A 17431-nucleotide genomic window follows, 5' to 3' on the forward strand; every position below is an offset into this window, starting at 1 on the left:
TTCCGTGGCGTCTCTGTGAAGAAAATATTCCGTGATTGTCCCTGTTTTCTTGTGATTTTATGGCATCAGTCTCGGCACCGCCTCCCTTACCGGTCAGTCCAGTGGCCTTGTGGATGTTCTAGACACACCAGTGCTTGTGGAAAGGAGGTTGGAGGGTGCAGTGGGTTCCCCTCTGATGGTGCCTCCGGGGCTGGGGACCCGCTGCCCTCCTGGCTCCTGGCTTCATTGGCTGCCCTCGCAGGTGGCACACACCTGGGTTTATTTCCAGATGTGCAGGGGGTTTGGGCATCTTTACTGGAGAATCTGTGCGTGGGAAGGTGGTGGGATCCCCTGAAACAGCTCTAGGAACTGGACTTTACAAATCTTGTTTTGAAATTGAGGAGTTAGTTGACCTGTATTTCTCTTGGGTTTGCCAAAACAGGAGTTAGAAACCTTAATTTCTTCAGGTTTTATGATTTCCAGGAGTTATCTAGGCATGTGTTTCTGTTCCCTTTTTGACAAAATAACTCTTTTTGGTGTGTGAAGATGGCACAAGGTTGGGAGGGTCTGAACCATCTCTTTTGCACGTCATTGCTTCCTGTGGGCCCGATGGTGGCCCAGTCCTGCAGTCTCTGTAGCATCTGGAAGTGTGACTTCGGAAGTAAAACGTGGTACTGTGTATTTACAGGTCACAAAATAGTACTCCCTATGCATTCTTTTGCACAACTGAGAGATCTCCATTTTACCCCTTCCAATGCTGTGGTCCATGTGGGTGGTGTCTTGTCCGTGGAGATAACCGTGTGCAGTCAGATGCCCGTGCCTGTCCACGTGGAGCAGATTGCCATCAACGTCCACTTCAGCATCGAGAAAAACAACTACCGGAAGACTGCCGAGTGGCTCACCAAGCACAAGACGGCCAACGGGATTGTCAGCTTCCCGGCAGAGAGCTCGCCTTTCCCCACATCCCAGAACAGCCTGCCCGCGCTGGAGCTATGCGAGATGTTTGAGAGAAGTCCTTCCGACAATTCCTTGCACACAACAGGGATTATCTGCAAAAACGTCCACATGCTCCTAAGGAAGCAGGAGAGCGGCGCGTCCCTGGAAGCGCCCTCGGGTGCCGCTCTGGAGGCTGGAGCCCACGTGCTGAAGTGCGCCGCCGTGACCCTGGAGCCAGGGCCCAACACGATCACGTTCAGGACGCAGGTACGTGTTGGGCTGGGGAGTTTTCTTTAGGGGTGGTCGGGAGCGGGTGGCAGTTGCAAGAACCCTCTGAAGGAGCTGAGAATCCAGTAGACGCCTCTGTTCTGTTAACCTGACTTTGATTTGTATCCTTAAAGAAAAACAGACTGATGTTTTGAAAAAACTTTTTGTACTTATATAATTGTAAGGCAGTTGATAAATTTTGAATGCAGTTCTTGACATAGGTAATTATTTGTGTTCTCACTGGATGTAGTTAGACTTCTTCCCTTTGTATTAGAATATACCCTCATTTGCTAAAATGAGGAAGTTTCAGAGAAGATGGCGCTTTCATGTTAAACTCTCTTCTCCTTTTGTGGCTGCATGGATGGATGTCAAAACAGTTGTTTCTGCCCCGCTCCGATACAGATCTTCCTCCAGTGCGGCGGGTTCTGCTGGTTCCACTGACCCAAGAGGCCAGTGGAAAGTACAGCTATTTGCCACGTGTGTTTTTGGTCTAGTCTTAGAGCAGGTCTTAAATTTCATGCTCCCTGTCTCCATTAAATACCTTTTCCAGAAGAGAAAGCCACAGATAAAGCTTATTAAATTGAGAATGCATTATTAAGCGTAAAGTCAAACTTAAGCATCAGTTACTCAGAAAATCCTCGACTGACAGATGCCGAGGGATCTTTTGAACAGCCCGCGTGTAGACGTGTTAGCACAGAGTGGTGGGAAAGAGAGGGTAGGAAAACGGTCACTTCAGAGATTATGGCTCAGCCTCCCCTTGAGAAGCTCGTCATTGCAGGAACGGGGCGGCTGTGCGAATGCTCGGTTTTGCCCCCAGGCCAAGGAGCCGGGAACCTACACGCTGCGGCAGCTCTGCGCCTCGGTGGGCCCGGTGTGGTTCGTCCTTCCTCACATCTACCCGCTGGTGCAGTATGACGTGTATTCGCAGGAGCCGCAGCTGCACGTGGAGCCACTGGCCGGTGAGTGGGCTGCGGAGGTTCTGTGCTGCACTTGGCTCCTTTACTCTAAGGGAGCACGTGGAAGGAGGGCTTTCTGCAGCGTCACGCTTGTGGCCCTCTGTCGCTCTGTCCCTCTGTAAGAGACACTTTGGGGGGCATCGTGGAGATTTTGCCTGGGACCTGACTCTGGCTCTTTCGTTCATCTGAATATTTGCTTTTCTGTAATTGCTACTTTCATGTTTACTAAACATTAGCTGAGAAAAATGAGCTAAATCTCAGCTGATGTCTACTGCAGAGAATTTAATAAGTAAATACAATTTCCTGCTTAGAGTTCCATTTCAGAGGCTGAATGCTAGATTAGTTATGGTCTGTGCTCTGATCAAAAGTCTTTTCTGGGCTTCCCTGGTGGCGCAGTGGTTGAGAGTCCGCCTGCCGATGCAGGGGACGCGGGTTCGTGCCGCGGTCCGGGAAGATCCCACGTGCCGCGGAGCGGCTGGGCCCGTGAGCCGTGGCCGCTGAGCCGGCGCGTCCGGAGCCTGTGCTCCGCAACGGGAGAGGCCACGGCAGTGAGAGGCCCGCGTACCGCAAAACAAAACAAAACAAAAAAAAGTCTTTTCCTTTGAAAGTGTTGATTAACCTTGATCCCCGGGCATGGCATTTGAGAAATTCAGTGCTGCTGTCCTTTTTGTTAAGTCCAACAATTAGGAGGAGTTGGTGTAAACAAATTATTGAAGACCACATGGCACTTCAGTAAAACACTAATGAGTGAGTGGCTCTGTGGTTTAGGCTAGAAACAATGTATTTATTTGCTTGCTTCTTCCATTTGGGGAAAAAAAAATCAAGGAAAGCGTTTTTTTCTATTTAATCTCTCTGAACTACCTATTTTTATGCTTTTAAACTTCTCCCCTGGCTACCTGGAAAGGCCCTCAGGTGCGGAACACAGCAGTCTCTCAGTGGTTCTTCCCTCAGAGAACCTTTTGTGAGAAAGGCTGAGCCCTGTGGCTGGGAGAGCCTGGGAGGTGCTGGCTGACCCTCTGCCCTGCCCCGGCCGGCACTCCCTTTCTCACCTCCGCCTCTCCTCCCTCTCTCTCTCTCTCTCTCTCTCTCTCTCTCGTCTGTTATTCCTCCTCCTTGTGTCTTGTCTCTTGCCTTCTTCCTTCTGCCTTCCCTGGAACCGATTCTTAGAAAACCTCAGCCCCTTCCCGCCCTGCATTTCCATCCAGGAGAAAGTGTACTCTGAACCAGAGATCTGGAAGAGGCCTAACCTGGAAAGGCCAGAGGAAAATCTGAATAGCAGCAGCACGTGCGGTTTCATTACTTTCTTCTTTAGTGTCGTTATCTGAGTTTCTCTCAATAACTGGCTAGCGGGTACGTTTTGAGGCCCTCATCGACACGGCTGCCACCACAATCCCTAACTCTCCAAACTGAAGTGGTGATGAGGTCCCTGAGGCTCTCGGGTTCTCCTGTGCCTGGCGAGGGCCCCTCAGCGCCGCAGACCCCGTCACTGAGGTGCGCAGTGAGGGTGCGCGCTGAGCGGGCCTCGTCTAGGAGAAGCCGCGGCGCCCTGCAGCTCGCGGGGGCCTCCGTTGGCGCCCTTGCTTCGTGGTGACGCTCACTGCTGTCTTCTCCCCTTAGACAGCCTCTTGGCCGGGATTCCTCAGAAGGTCAAGTTCACTGTCACTACTGGCCATTACGCAGTAAAAAACGGGGACAGCCTTCAGCTCAGCAATGTAGAAGCCGTGCTTATCCTGTGTCATGAAGAGAACAGAGCAGTGATCTACTCCAACATGAGAGGTAAGGCAGCAGTCACCTGGCAAAGGCGGACTCTTGGCGTGTCGTCACGCGCCGTGAGGAGATGAGGAGCCTGTCATCCCTGCGTCCTCGGTGGCATCTGAGGACCGCTTCTCCTCGCGGCTCTTTCGTGGCCACGTTCCACCTGTAGGTGGACTGTAACCCCTCCCCTAGGTGGGGCGTTGCAGTTGAGGGGAAGAGACTTAGAGCTGTGCGCGTGCCCAGCGGCCAGGCAGCGCCGACCTTGCTGTGGTCTCGTGGTGCGGCGCTGCTGCCTGGGCTCGCGCTCCGCGGTGACGCCCTGCCGGCCTCCAGCCCCCTTCCGCCCTCCTCAGCTCTCCTCAGCAGACAGGAAAAGTAAATCAGCCTTTTAAGACACTGGTGGGAAGCCCTAAAAAAGTCCCACCTCCTACGGTCCCCAGCCACGAGGTCTGGAGAGGGAAGGATGCAGCTCTCCTTCTCGGTGGGAGTTGGTCTGGCGGTGGGTGGAGTGGGAGCGCGTCCTGCGGGGACACACGCAGTCTCGGGGGCGCTGTGTGAAGAGCGTCTCTTTTCTGTCCTCAGACTGAGCACGATGACAGTCCTCTGAGCCGAGCTCCACTGGACAGCTTTCATACAGTGCTGCTCTGTCTTCGGGGGTTTTGCTCCCGGTTCTCCTGTCTCCCTCCCTCTGCAGCCCTTCCCAGCTGCACGCTTCCACGTGTGTAGGAGCGGCGGGAGCTGGGCTGGGGCCGCACTGCTGGGCCCGTCCCTCCCGGAGAGGACAGAGGGGCTGTGTCACAGGAGGCTGTTTCTGTCTTCCCCAGAAAAGGCTGCCGACGCCGCGCTGCGGGTTCAGTCGTCCGACAAGGTCACGAGCATCAGCCTGCCGGCTGCGCCTGCGTACCACGTGATCGAATTTGAACTGGAGGTTCTCTCTTTACCTTCAGCTCCAGCAACTGGAGGGGAGGGCACCATGCTGGGGGTGACAGAGCCCCGCGGGAAGCCTAAGGACACACAGAAGGCTGGCCACTGCATGGCCACCACGGACCACCAGGTAAGCGGGGCTGGGACGGTGCAGCCCTGGGGGCGGCCTCTGCGTGTCCCCCTTGCTCGAGGGACAGTACATACACGATGGCTGCTGTCGGGGTGGCAGGTCTCCAGCCCCTGTACCACAAGCTCGGGTGGGGTTTCGCATTTATGGCCGCGCATCACCCCTTCTTAGGCAGTCTTTGCATCTTGCAAAGACAAAGACAGGCTCTTAACTTTTCTGTCCCAACTCGAGGAAGGACGGTTTATTGCAAGAGATACAGGTTTTGCTTAGAGGGCAGTGGCTTTGCCTCTGTGGTCCATCTGTCCTGGTGATTAGGCTAGAGGGAGTTCTGTGTCTTGGTGTGCTTTTGCTTTCTGTTCCCTGAAACATCACATCCTGCTTAGCAAGGAAGAAGCGCTAAGATTTTATGCTTTGGTGCTGCTCTTTATTGACAGTCATTTGAGAGATCCATGACTTTGATCCTAAATCCACAGTCCGTCAGCTCACAGAACCAGTCGCTAGCGTCATGCTTTTTCTGAGTTTGTCCACGTCTTATAATACAGATATCCGTTCCGAGGGCTTTTGAACAACCCAAGGGTAGACGTGTGTGCTTGTGGTCCCGTGGGACTGTATTTTTTGCATACTGTTAAAAGCTGGTGCCTGAGGGTCTGGCTTCCAAACAGCCTGAAGGTAGTTGCTGAGACCCTCCCCTTTGGGACACTGACAAGTCTTGGCACACCCTCGACTCCTGGGAGCCACTAGAAATATAATGGGCTGCTTGGACAAGCACAAAGGTTTGAGGGACAGCCAAGAGCTGGGGCAGGGCTGAACAGCAAGGTTTATCTCCTACACGAGGCCACTCCTTCAAGACTGGGAGAGGTGGTCGTTTCGTCTACCGTACAGAAAGGGACACAGACAAGCAAAATGAAGAAACAGAGGCGTATGTTCCAAAATGAAAGAACAAGATAAAACCTCAGGAGATAACCTTAATGAAACAGAGATAAGTAATTTACCTGGTAAAGAATTCAAAGTAATGTTCATAAAGATGCTCATCGAACTGGGGAGAAAAATGGAGGAAAACAGTGAGAACCTCAACAAAGAGATAGAAACTTATAAGAAAGTGCCAAATAGAATCTCAGAGCTGAAGAGCACAATAACCGAACTGAAAGATACACTAGGGGTTCAACAGCAGACTAGATGAAGCAAAGAAAGGACCAGTCAACTCGAAGACAAAGCGGGGGGATTTGTCCAATCAGAGCGGAGAAAAGATTGGAAGAAATGGTAGATGGCTTAAGGGACTTATGGGACAACATCAAAGAGACAAACGTTCACATCATAGGGGTCCCAGAAGGAGACGAGAGAGAGCGAGAGGGGCAGAAATTTTATTTGAGGAAATAATGGCTAAAAACTTCCCTACCCTGGGGAAGGAAGAGACATTCAGATCCACGAAGCCCAGAGAGTTTCAAGCAAGATGAACCCAAAGAGACTCACACGAAGACACATTATAGGTAAAATGTCAGAAGTTAAAGACAAGGGAAGAATCTGTTATGTGCAAGAGAACCCCATAAAACTATCAGCAGATTTTCAGCAGAAACTTTGCAGGCCAGAAGGGAGTGGCACAATATATTAAACTTGCTGGGGGAGTGGGTGGGAGACAAACAACTTCCAACCAAGAATACTCTGTGTGGCCAAGTTATCCTTCAGAATTGAAGCAAAGATAAAGAGTTTTCCAGACAAGTAAAAACTAAAGTTTATCACCACTAAGCCAGCCCTACAAGAAATGTTAGAGACTTCTTTAAGATGAAAAGAAACTGTGCTAATTAGTAACAGAAACACATGAAAGAATAAATCTCATTGGAAAGGTAACTATTTGATAAATGTAGTGGATTAATCACTTATAAAGCTGGTATGAAGGTGAAAAAAAAAAGCAGTAAAAATAGCTATGATTACAGTAATTAGTTAAGAGATACACAAGATAAAAAGATGTAAAATGTGACATCTCAAAAACAAAATGTTGGAGGGGGGAGTTACAATGCTGAGTTTTAGAATGGGATCCAACTTAAGTTGTTATCAACTTAAAATAGGCTGTTATAGATGTAAGTTACTACGTATAAGCCTCATGGTAACCACAAAGCAAAACCTATAGTAAATACACAAAAGATAAAGGAATATAAACATACCACTAAAGAAAGTCATCAAACCACAAGGAAGAGAGCAAGAGAAGGAGATAGGAACAGAGAGGAACTTTAAAAACAGCCAGAAAACAATTAAGAAAATGACAATAAGCACACACCTATCAATAATTACTTTAAATGTAAATGGCTAAATTCTCCACTCAAAAGACAAAGTGACTGAATGGGTAAAAAAAACAAGACCCATCTATAAGCTGCCTCCAAGAGACTCACTTTAGATATAAGGACGCACAAACCGAAAGTAAAGGGATGGAAAAAGATTTTCCATGCAAATGGAAACGAAAAAAAGCTGGAGTAGCTACACTTATATCAGACAAAATACACTTTAAATCAGAGACTGTAGTAAGAGACAAAGATGGGTGTTATGTAATGATAAAGGGGTCAATCCAATAAGAAAATATAATGTTCATAAGTATTTATGCACCCAACATAGGAGCACCTAAAATACAAAGCAAATATTAGCATATCTAAAGGGAGAATAGCAGTGTAATAATAGTACGGGCTTTAATACTCCACTTACATAAATGGATAGAACCTCCAGACAAAAAATAAAAAATGAATAAGGACACATCGGCCTTAAATATGTTAAACTAGATGGATTTAACAGACATTTACAGAATATACCGTCCAAAAACAACAGAATACAGATTCTTCTCAAGTACACATGGAATATTTTTCAAGATAGATCATATATTAGGCTGCAAAACAAGTCTTAATAAACTTAAGAGGATTGAAATCATATCAAGCATCTTTTCCAGCCACAAAGGTATGAAACTAGAAATTAATTATATGAAGAAAACTGCAAACTGCACAAATATGTGGAGGTTAAACAACATGCTGTTGAAGAACCGATGGGTCAAAGAAGAAACCAAAAGAGAAGTAAAAATCTACCTTGAAACGAACATGGAAATGTAACATATCAAAATTTATGGGATGCAGTGAAAGCAGTTCTCAGAGGGAAGTTTATAGCAATAAATGCCTTCCTCAAGAAACAAGAAATGTCTCAAATAACCTAATTTTATACCTCAAGGAACTAGAAAAAGAACAAAGCTCAAAGTTAGTGGAAGGAAGGAAATAACATGATCAGAGGAGAAACAAATGAAATAGAGACTAAAAAGATAATAGAAAAGATCAGTGAAACTAAGAGCTGGTTCTTTGAAAAGATAAAATTGACAAACCTTTAGCTAGACTCACCAAGAAAAAAAGAGGACTCAAAATCAGAAATGAAAGAGATGTTACAAGTGACACCACAGAAATACAAAGTGTCATAAGAGACTAGTACTATGAACAATTATATGCCAATAAATTGGATGACCTAGAAGAAATGGATAAATTCCTAAAAACATATAAGCTACCAAGACTGAGTCATGGTGAAATAGAAAATCTGAACAAACTGATTACTAGTAAGGACATTGAAACAGTTTTCAAAAAACCTCCCAACTAACAAAAGTCCAGGACCAGATGGCTTCCCTGGTGATTCTACCAAACATTCAGAGAATTAATACCAGTCCTTCTCAACCTCTTCCAAAAAACAGAAGAGGAAGGAACTCTCCCACACTTGTTTTACAGGCCTGCATTACCCAGATACCAAAACCAGACAAGGATGCCACAAGAAAAGAAAATTACAGACCAGTGTCTCTGATAAACATAGGTACAAAAATCCTCAACAAAATATTAGCAAACCAAATTCAACAAAACATGAAAAGGATTATACACCATGATCAAGTGGGATTTGCTCCAGGATTGCAAGGATGGTTCAACATCCACAAATTAATGTGATACACTACATTAACAGAATGAAGGATTAAAAATCATGTGATCTTGTCAATAGATGCAGACAAAGCATTTGACAAAATTCAACATCCATTTATGATAAAAATTCTCAACAAAGCCAGAATAGAGGGAACGTACCTCAACATAATAAAGGCCATATGTGGCAAGCCCACAGCCAACATTGTGATCAATGGTGAAAAGCTGAAAGCTTTTCTTCTGAGATCAGGAATAAGACAAGGATGCCCACCACTTTTATTTAACATAGTATTGGAAGTCTTAGAGCAATTAGGCAATAAAAATAAATAAAAGTCATCCAAATTGGAAAGGAAGAAGTAAAACTGTCACTATTTGAAGATGATATGATATTATATAGAGAAAAATCTACACTATTTGAAGATGATATGATATTATATAGAGAAAAATCTAAAGACTCCAACACAAAAAACTGTTAGGACTAGTAAGCAAATTCAGTAAAGTTACAGGATACAAAACCAGTACACAAAAATCTGTCACGTTTCTTTACACTAATAATGAACTGTCAGAAAGAGAAATTAGGAAAACAATCCCATTTTCAATTGCATCAAAAAATAAAATACCTAGGAATAAATTTAACCCTGAAGGTAAAAGACTTGTTTATTGAAACCCAGAAGACATTAACGAAAGAAATAGAAGAAGACATAAATAAATGGAAAGATAGTCTATGCTCATGGGTTGGAAGAATTAATATTGTAAAATGTCCATACTTCCCAAGGCAGTCTGCAGATTCAGTGCAATCCCTATCAAAATTCCAATGGGATTTTTCACAGAAATAGAAGAAACAATCCTAAAGTTTGTGTGGAACCACAGAAGACCCCAAATAGCCAGAGCAATCTTTTTTTTTTTTTTTTTTTTGACTGCGTTGGGTCTTCGTTGCTGCCCGCGGGCTTTCTCTAGTTGCGGTGAGCAGGGGCTACTCTTTGTTGCAGTGAACGGGCTTCTCGTTGCGGTGGCTTCTCTTGTTGTGGAGCATGGGCTCAGTCTTTGCGGCGCGTGGGCTTCAGTAGTGGTGGTGTGCGGGCTCTAGAGCGCGCGGGCGCAGTAGTTGTGGCACACAGGCTTAGTTGCTCTGCAGTATGTGGGATCTTCCCAGACCGGGGATTGAACCTGTGTCCCCTGCATTGGCAGGCAGATTCTTAACCACTGCGCCACCAGGGAAGTCCCCAAAGCAATCTTGACAAAGAAGTACAAAGCTGGAGGTATTATGCTCCCTGATTTCAAACTATTAATATATTACAAACCTATAGTAATTAAAACAGTATGGTACTGGCGTGAAAACAGACACATAGATCGATGGAACAGAATAGAGAGCCCAGAAATAAATCTACACATATATGGTCAATTAATTTATGATGAAGGATCCAAGAATGTATAATGAGGAAAGGGCATTCAGTAAAAGGTGTTGGGAAAACTGGAGAGTCACATACAAAGGAATGAAACTGGACTCTACACTGTACACTGTAAATGAACTAAAAATGAATTAAAGACTTGAAAGTAAGACCTGAAACCATACAACTCCTAGAAGAAAACACAGGTAATAAGTTCTTGACGTGGGCCTTGATGTTGATTTTTTCAATCTGACACCAAAAGCAAAAGCAATAAAAGCAAAAATAAACAGATGGGACTCCGTCAAACTAAAAAGCTTCTACACAGCAAAGAAACTATCAACAAAATGAAAAGGCAACCTACTGAATGGAAGAAATATTTCCAAATCATATGTCTGATAAGTGGCTAATAAACAAAATGTATAAAGAACTCATACAACTCAATAGCAAAAAAAACAAGCAATCCAATTTAAAAATGGGCAGGACTTCTCTGGTGGCGCGGTGGTTGAGAGTCCGCCTGCCGATGCAGGGGATATGGGTTCATGCCCTGGTCTGGGAGGATCCCACGTGCCGCGGAGCGGCTGGGCCCGTGAGCCATGGCCGCTGGGCCTGCGCGTCCGGAGCCTGTGCTCCGCAACGGGAGAGGCCACAGCAGTGAGAGGCCCGCGTACCGAAAAATAATAATAATAATAAAATAAAATAAAATAAAAATGGGCAGAAGATCTGAACAGACATTTTTCCAAAGAAGATATACAGAAGGCCAACAGGTACATGAAAAGATGCTCAACATCACTTAATCATCAGGGAAATGTAATCAAAACCACAATGAGATAATCATCTCACACCTGTCAGAATGGCTATTATCAAAAAGACAACAAATAATAAGTGTCGGCAGAAAGGGAACCCTCATGTTTTATTGGTGGGGATGTAAAGTGGTGCAGCCACTGTAGAAAACAGTATGGAGGGTCCTCAAAAAATTAAAAATAGATCTATCATACAATTTAGCAATTACACTTCCGGGTATTTTTCTGAAGAAAACAAAAACACTAACTCAGAAAGATGTCTGCACCCCCGTGTTCATTGCAGCATTATGCATAATAGCCAAGATATAGAAGCAATCTAAGCATCCACCATGGATGAATGAATAAAGATGAGTACACACACACAGAGAGAGGAATATTATTCAGCCATAAAGAAGAATAAGTCTTGTCATTTGAGACAACATGGATGGATCTAGAGGGCATTATGCTAAGTGAAATAAGACAAAGACAAATACCATGTGATCTAACTTATATGTGGAATCTAAAAAGTAAAAATAAAGACCAAGCTCATAGATAAGGAGGACATATTGGTGGCTGCCCGAGGCGTGGAGTAGGGGTTGCGAGAAATGGATGAATTGTTTTTTTGTTACTTTGTTTTTGTTTTTTAGTTTAAATAAATTGAATAATTTAAAAAAAAGAAGTGAATGCACAAAAGCAGTAGGATAAAAGGCTAATAGAAGCAGTCATTTCAAAGGGATTATGGTATAGAATATTAGGCAAGGCAGGATCTCAAAAAGAATGTCTTAATTTTCAGTCCTTGAAATTTCTTCCCTCCTTATCTGATACAGAGTTCAGGAGGCAAAGATGATACTTACAACAATAAGCGCGCGTTCTACACTCAGTATGTTCCTTTGTTCCGTGGGGGGAAATAAAATACAAGTTTGGGAACTGGTTTCTGCCCTTAAGGAAGTTAATAGCTTGGTCCACACGACAGCCCCAGATTGGTTTTCAGTTATGTATTCAGTATCTTGTGTATTAAGAGTTTGGGTAATTCACTTGATTTGTAATAGTTAATGATTGATTAGTATCATCTGCACATGAGTGACTAAAAGCACTTTGTCGTAACCTCATGCACGTTAAAGACGCATTTGTCGTTGTGACCACACGCCCGTGAGAATAGTGGGGTAGGGTCTGCGCTGCGGGCTGCGGCGTCTGCTCGGAGCCGTTGATACCATGCTGATGGCTCATTTTTCTCTCCTTTGTTTGTGTGTATGTTTAATGGGGTTTATCTCTCTGGATAAGAAATGGTAAAGACATCAAATGTCTAGGAAATGGGCCGCCACCACAGATCTGGATGGATGGTGGTGGCGGTGCCTGTCCCATGTGATGAGGGGTCTGAACACCTGTCCCCCATCTCTCCTCAGGTGTCCATTGATTGCCCGTGGTCCATCTACTCCACTGTCATCTCGCTGACGTTCAGCATGCCCTTCAGGACCACGCACTCCCTGCTGTCGTCCGGGACACGGTAAAGGACCCCAGGCCCCTTTCCCAGGCTCCCCTACCTGCGGGCCCTACTGTTCAGAGCTTGGCTTTGGTGACACTGAGCATGTTTTCTCATAGCCATGATGCCACTGTCCACCTGTTAAAATTCGCAGTAATTCCCTGGGTCCTATAGCACCCAGCCCATACTCAGATTTGGTTTGTAGGATGTAGGATTCCAACACAGTCCCCTCTGTTTCTGAGATCCCTTCTTATCCCTCCTCCCCCTGTTTTCAAGCCATTGGCCCATTGCCAGACTTGGGTCAGTTGCCATTCTGGATTCCCCTCGTCACGTCCTCCTGGGTTTGTGTAAGTAGCTCTCTGTCAGCTGCTGTCTGTCACCTCTAGAGGGGGGCTTGCAGTCTCAGCACTCCCGATGCTCGGTCAGATCCCTGTGTTGTGGCTGTTTCGCAGCACCCCCTGCCCCCCGCCCCTTTCTGCCAGGGGCACTCCTCGCCCTCCGTACCCTTGGTGTGAGCCACAGATGTCTCCAGACATTGTCCCCAGTTGAGATCTGCTGCTTTAGAGGCTTGACTAGGTTCAGATTCAGTTTTTGGACAAGGAAGTCTGCAGGTGTCATCCTGTGCTTCACCTGTCCCCACATCAGGAGACTCAGTGTGTGGTGGTTAAAAACACCAGCAGCTCTACAGAGAATCTGGGTTGCTTTATTTGAGCCTGGCTTTGCAAAACTCCTCTTTACGTGTAACAGAAATGCAAGTGAATTCTGTACTGACCTTGTTTCTCAGTGAGTAATCGTTACTTCTATAGGTGAAGAGTAGTTTTACTCTTTCTTCCATGACACATTGCAAGCTATTGTATGTTTAGGAAAATCAGTTACAGTCGTGTAATGATGTATCCAAAATAGAATATTCTTTGGCCCATTTTTCCTAAGAGATAGCTTGCTTAGAAAGATTTGTTTTTTTCTGACACTTTTACATGTGAAATTAAAAGTAGAAATACATGTTAACAACTGGTTCTTATTTTCCTGTGTCACTTTTTTGATTCTTTACAGAACGTATTAATACAGCCAAAATATATTTAATAAAGTTCTTAAATGGCAAAATCTTATTGTTTGTTTTTCTCCTTTAGGAAATATGTTCAAGTGTGTGTCCAGAATTTGTCAGAACTCGACTTCCAGCTGTCAGATAGTCATCTCGTGGATACCGGTGATAGTACCGGCCTGCGACTAATACCGCTGAACACGGAATCCGAGCAGGTAACCGTTTCCTAGAACCGAGCACAAACCTCTCAGCAGAGCACAGAGGAGAGCAAGAGTGTAGTGATGTTGATGGAAGTGGCCGTGTGCTTCAGCTGAGCCTTTCCGTGTAGAGAACAGCCTTGCTGGTGGTCCGTGGGAAGCATGCCCTGACGTGCAGCTGTGTCGCTGCGATGTGCACGTTGCGGTTCACTGGGGGCCGAGTGGCACAGCACATGGAGTAAGAAATAGGTTGATATTTGTACTTTTAGGAGAATTAAATCTTACGTTTGTCAGACTCCACACACAGATTTATTCCAAGCTTGTCCTGATCAGTCTCACGCTGATTGCGCGGACGCCATCACCCCCAGAAACAGTGGCTGCTGCGTACGTGCCGGCCTTGCCCAGCGACGGGCTCTCAGGGGTCGGGGTAGCTTTGTAAAGGAGTCACGTTCCTGTTCACACTGCCTGGTTGAATCCTGGCCCTGTTTTTTCTCTTCATCGGTCGCGTGTGTTTCTAGACAGTCAGTGCTGAGTGTTTAGAAGATCAAAGGTTTTCTTAGTGGATGTCTGATCTTTCGCATTTTCAAAGGATTTTTCCCAACATTTGACCCATGTCAGATGCTGCCCGGGTCTGTCACTGTGCTTATAGGTGTGGACTTGTTGCCTGAGGTGGTGCCGGTTCCCTTCCTCACTTCACTTAGTGGCAGATACTCAGTAGTTGGCGTGGGTGTAAGGGTGTCCCTTTAACTGTTTGACGACATTGCCCACTTTGGGAATGTATCGGCTACCGAATAGTCGTGACTGCTCTTCCTGCTTTTTACGACCGTCCCCTGTGCTGTAGAGCTTATGGAATCACAAGGGCTGAGGCCCTTTTGACCAGCTTCGTGTTCCCTTTTCTTCCTCGAGGGCAGCTGAGGGCGGTGCTGGGGAGGCGGGCGCGGCAGTGCAGGCGGCGTGTGGGCAAGCGGGCCCTGGGGGACCGCCTCCCCCGACCCTCTCGCCCCCCCGGCGGGAGGCGCCCCCCGGGACTGGGCGCCTGTGTCGCGTGCGCGCGCAGTGACGGCCGGCTCTCTTGCAGCGCATCCACAGCAAGCAGGCGGTGTTCTTTGTCTGGGAGCTGAAGTGGACGCAGGCGCCTCCCCCCTGCCTGCACTGCCGGTTCTCCGTTGGATTCTCCCCCGCTTCTGAGGAGCGGCTGTCCGTCTCCTTAAAGCCCTATACTTACGAATTTCAAGTGGACAATTTTTTGGTACGTATTGCCTTATTTTCTGGTGGGGTTGTGTGGTGGCGAGATGGAAGAAGGCATCATATTCTTTACCTTCTGTAAATCAGACAAAAGCTTTCAATATAATGAAGCCACCAGTCGCAGAAAAGAGCTAGCACTTGGGGCGTGGAGGCCCTGACTGGCTGGTTAGAGCCCGAGGTCCGGTCAGGTGGCGTGTCTGACACTCGTGCCCTCCTGCGCGGCTCCTGCCGAGCGCGCTCATCTCCGGAGACAGGACCCCCGCCTCTCCTCCCTTTTCTCTTCCTTTCGCTGACTTGGTCGTGTCCCGCGCCCGTTTCTTAGACTCCTTTTATCTTGAGCATTAGCTGCTACGTCTCTAGTTTTTTAGAAGAAAAACTGAAAGTATTATGGAAACTTACTTAAAGCAGATTTTCTTTAACCTGCACGTTAGGTGTGGAGCCAAAAGCAGCCTAGACCTAGGTGAGTAAAGGCAGTAGTTGTGTTTTGTTTCTGTAGTGAGATGATTGGGTTTGGTGTTAGGTAAATCAAAATATGGATGCACAACTTTGTGGTGTCCCTTTTCTTCTCTTTACGACTGAGATCGTCATACACTTTATTTGAGAAGGTGTTTGTATAGCTCTTGACGTTAGCAATTTTTTCAACACCTCCTTCCAACCGAAAGACTGTTTGTTTCGACCCTCCTGCTTCCTTGAGCTCTCCTTATTAGCCTTAGAGTTAAACATAATCACTAGCATAGTTCCTCTTTTTGTTGGACAAACAGGTGCCTTTTTGATGTGTTAATAGCAGCTGAACATTAAATTATTCATATGGTAAAGAGTCTGCATAAATTTAATCTGGTTTCCTTACTGCAGATGATGATTAACACTAGTTAGCAGTTTCCACTATTTTCTGTCTTTCTTGCGCCCTTTTCAAATTGAGCATAGGAAGGATTTTCCTTTAGAACCGAGCAAGCTTAGTCAAAGGCCAGAGAAAAATACCTGCTGGATTGCTCTCTTCAAAACCAGTATTCTGACGATGAGAAATACAGATACCACTTTTCTTTTATGGCTGCGGTGGGTCTTCGTTGCTGCACGTGCGCTGTCTCTAGTTGTGGTGAGCGGGGGCTACTCTTCGTTGCTGCCCACGGGCTTCTCATTGCAGTGGCTCCTCTTGCTGCGGAGCGTGGGCTCAGTAGTTGTGGCTCGCGGGCTCTAAAGCGCAGGTTCAGTAGTTGGGGCGCGTGAGCTTAGTTGCTCCGCGGCATGTGGGATCTTCCCGGACCAGGGCTCGAACCCGTGTCCCCTGTGTTGGCAGGCGGATTCTGAACCACTGCGCCACCAGGGAAGTCCCCAGATACCACATTTTTTTAAAAGCTTCACTGAGATTTAATTTCTATACCATGAAGTTCACCCGTTCGGAGTGTGCACGTCAGTGAAGTTTAGCGTGTTGACAGAGCTGTGCTACCGGCACCATGATCGTGGTTTAGCACACTTTCATCCTCCCAAGAAGAAGCCTGTGCCTCGTTCACACTCACCCCCTCTCCTTCCTCTTCTCACCCTGGGCCACCCCTGATCCAGAGGCAAGTGTGCCTGTGCTTTGCCTGTTCAGGTGCAGTTGTGGTATGTGCGATCCTCTCAAGACTGGCTGCTTTCACGTGACAGGATGTTTCCAGAGCTCATTCATTTCGCAGCGTGTTCAGGACTCCGTTCTTTGTTGTGGGTGAATAATATTCCATTGTGTGGATAGGCCACATTTTGTTTTCCATTTACCTGTGGCTGGACATCTGGGTTGTTTCCACCTTGGGACTGTTATGAATAATAATGCTGTGAAAATCCTTGTGGAAGTTTTCATGTGTACGTTATGTGTTCCATCCTCTTAGGTAAATTCCTCGGTGGAGCTGCTGGGTCCTTTGGTAGCTCTATGTTTAACTTTTTGAGAAGCTTTTAAACTGTTTTTTAAAGAAACATCACTTTATATTCTCTCGGGCAGCCTGTGAGGGTTCCAGTTTCCACACTCACACCCACACTTGCTCTTGCTGCCCCTTGACCACAGGCATCCCAGTGGGCATGGGCTGGTCTCTCACGATGGCCCATGATGTTCCGTATCTTGCCTGTGCTTTTTGGCCATTTGTGTGTCTTCTTGGAGAGATGTCTATTCATATCCTTTTCCCATTTTTTAGTAGGGTTGTCTTTTTATTGAGTTGTAAGTGTTTCTTTGTATGTTCAGTCCCTTATCATACATATGATTTGCAGATATTTTCTCCCATTCTGCGGTTGTATTTTCACTTTCTTGATGGTGTCCTCCGAAGCACAAAAGTTTTTAATTTTGGTGAAGTCCAACCTTAGTCTCTTATTTCTTGTATGTTTGGTGTAGGATCTAAGAAATCATTGTTTATCCCAAGTTCAAAAAGATGTCCTGCCATGTTTTCCTCTAAGAGTTTTATAGTTTTAGCTTTTACA

General features: G+C 46.1%; 1 protein-coding gene across 7 annotated transcripts in view; it reads left to right on the forward strand.

Moving 5' to 3' along the window:
• TRAPPC10 (trafficking protein particle complex subunit 10) overlaps positions 1-17431 on the forward strand; it is a 94228-nt gene that overhangs the window by 69237 nt on the left and 7560 nt on the right. For 6 of the 7 annotated variants that reach the window (XM_024120188.3, XM_055086446.1, XM_028492708.2 and 3 more), the window contains 7 exons: positions 668-1182; positions 2000-2141; positions 3756-3914; positions 4718-4947; positions 12435-12535; positions 13639-13765; positions 14826-14996. In XM_024120188.3, coding sequence (XP_023975956.1) covers positions 668-1182; positions 2000-2141; positions 3756-3914; positions 4718-4947; positions 12435-12535; positions 13639-13765; positions 14826-14996 — 1445 coding nt within the window. The remainder of the gene's footprint in view (positions 1-667; positions 1183-1999; positions 2142-3755; positions 3915-4717; positions 4948-12434; positions 12536-13638; positions 13766-14825; positions 14997-17431) is intronic. The other variant, XM_055086444.1, reaches the window with a different exon arrangement.

The sequence above is a fragment of the Physeter macrocephalus genome, chromosome 8, assembly GCF_002837175.3.
Source record: "Physeter macrocephalus isolate SW-GA chromosome 8, ASM283717v5, whole genome shotgun sequence".
Lineage (NCBI taxonomy): Eukaryota > Metazoa > Chordata > Mammalia > Artiodactyla > Physeteridae > Physeter > Physeter macrocephalus.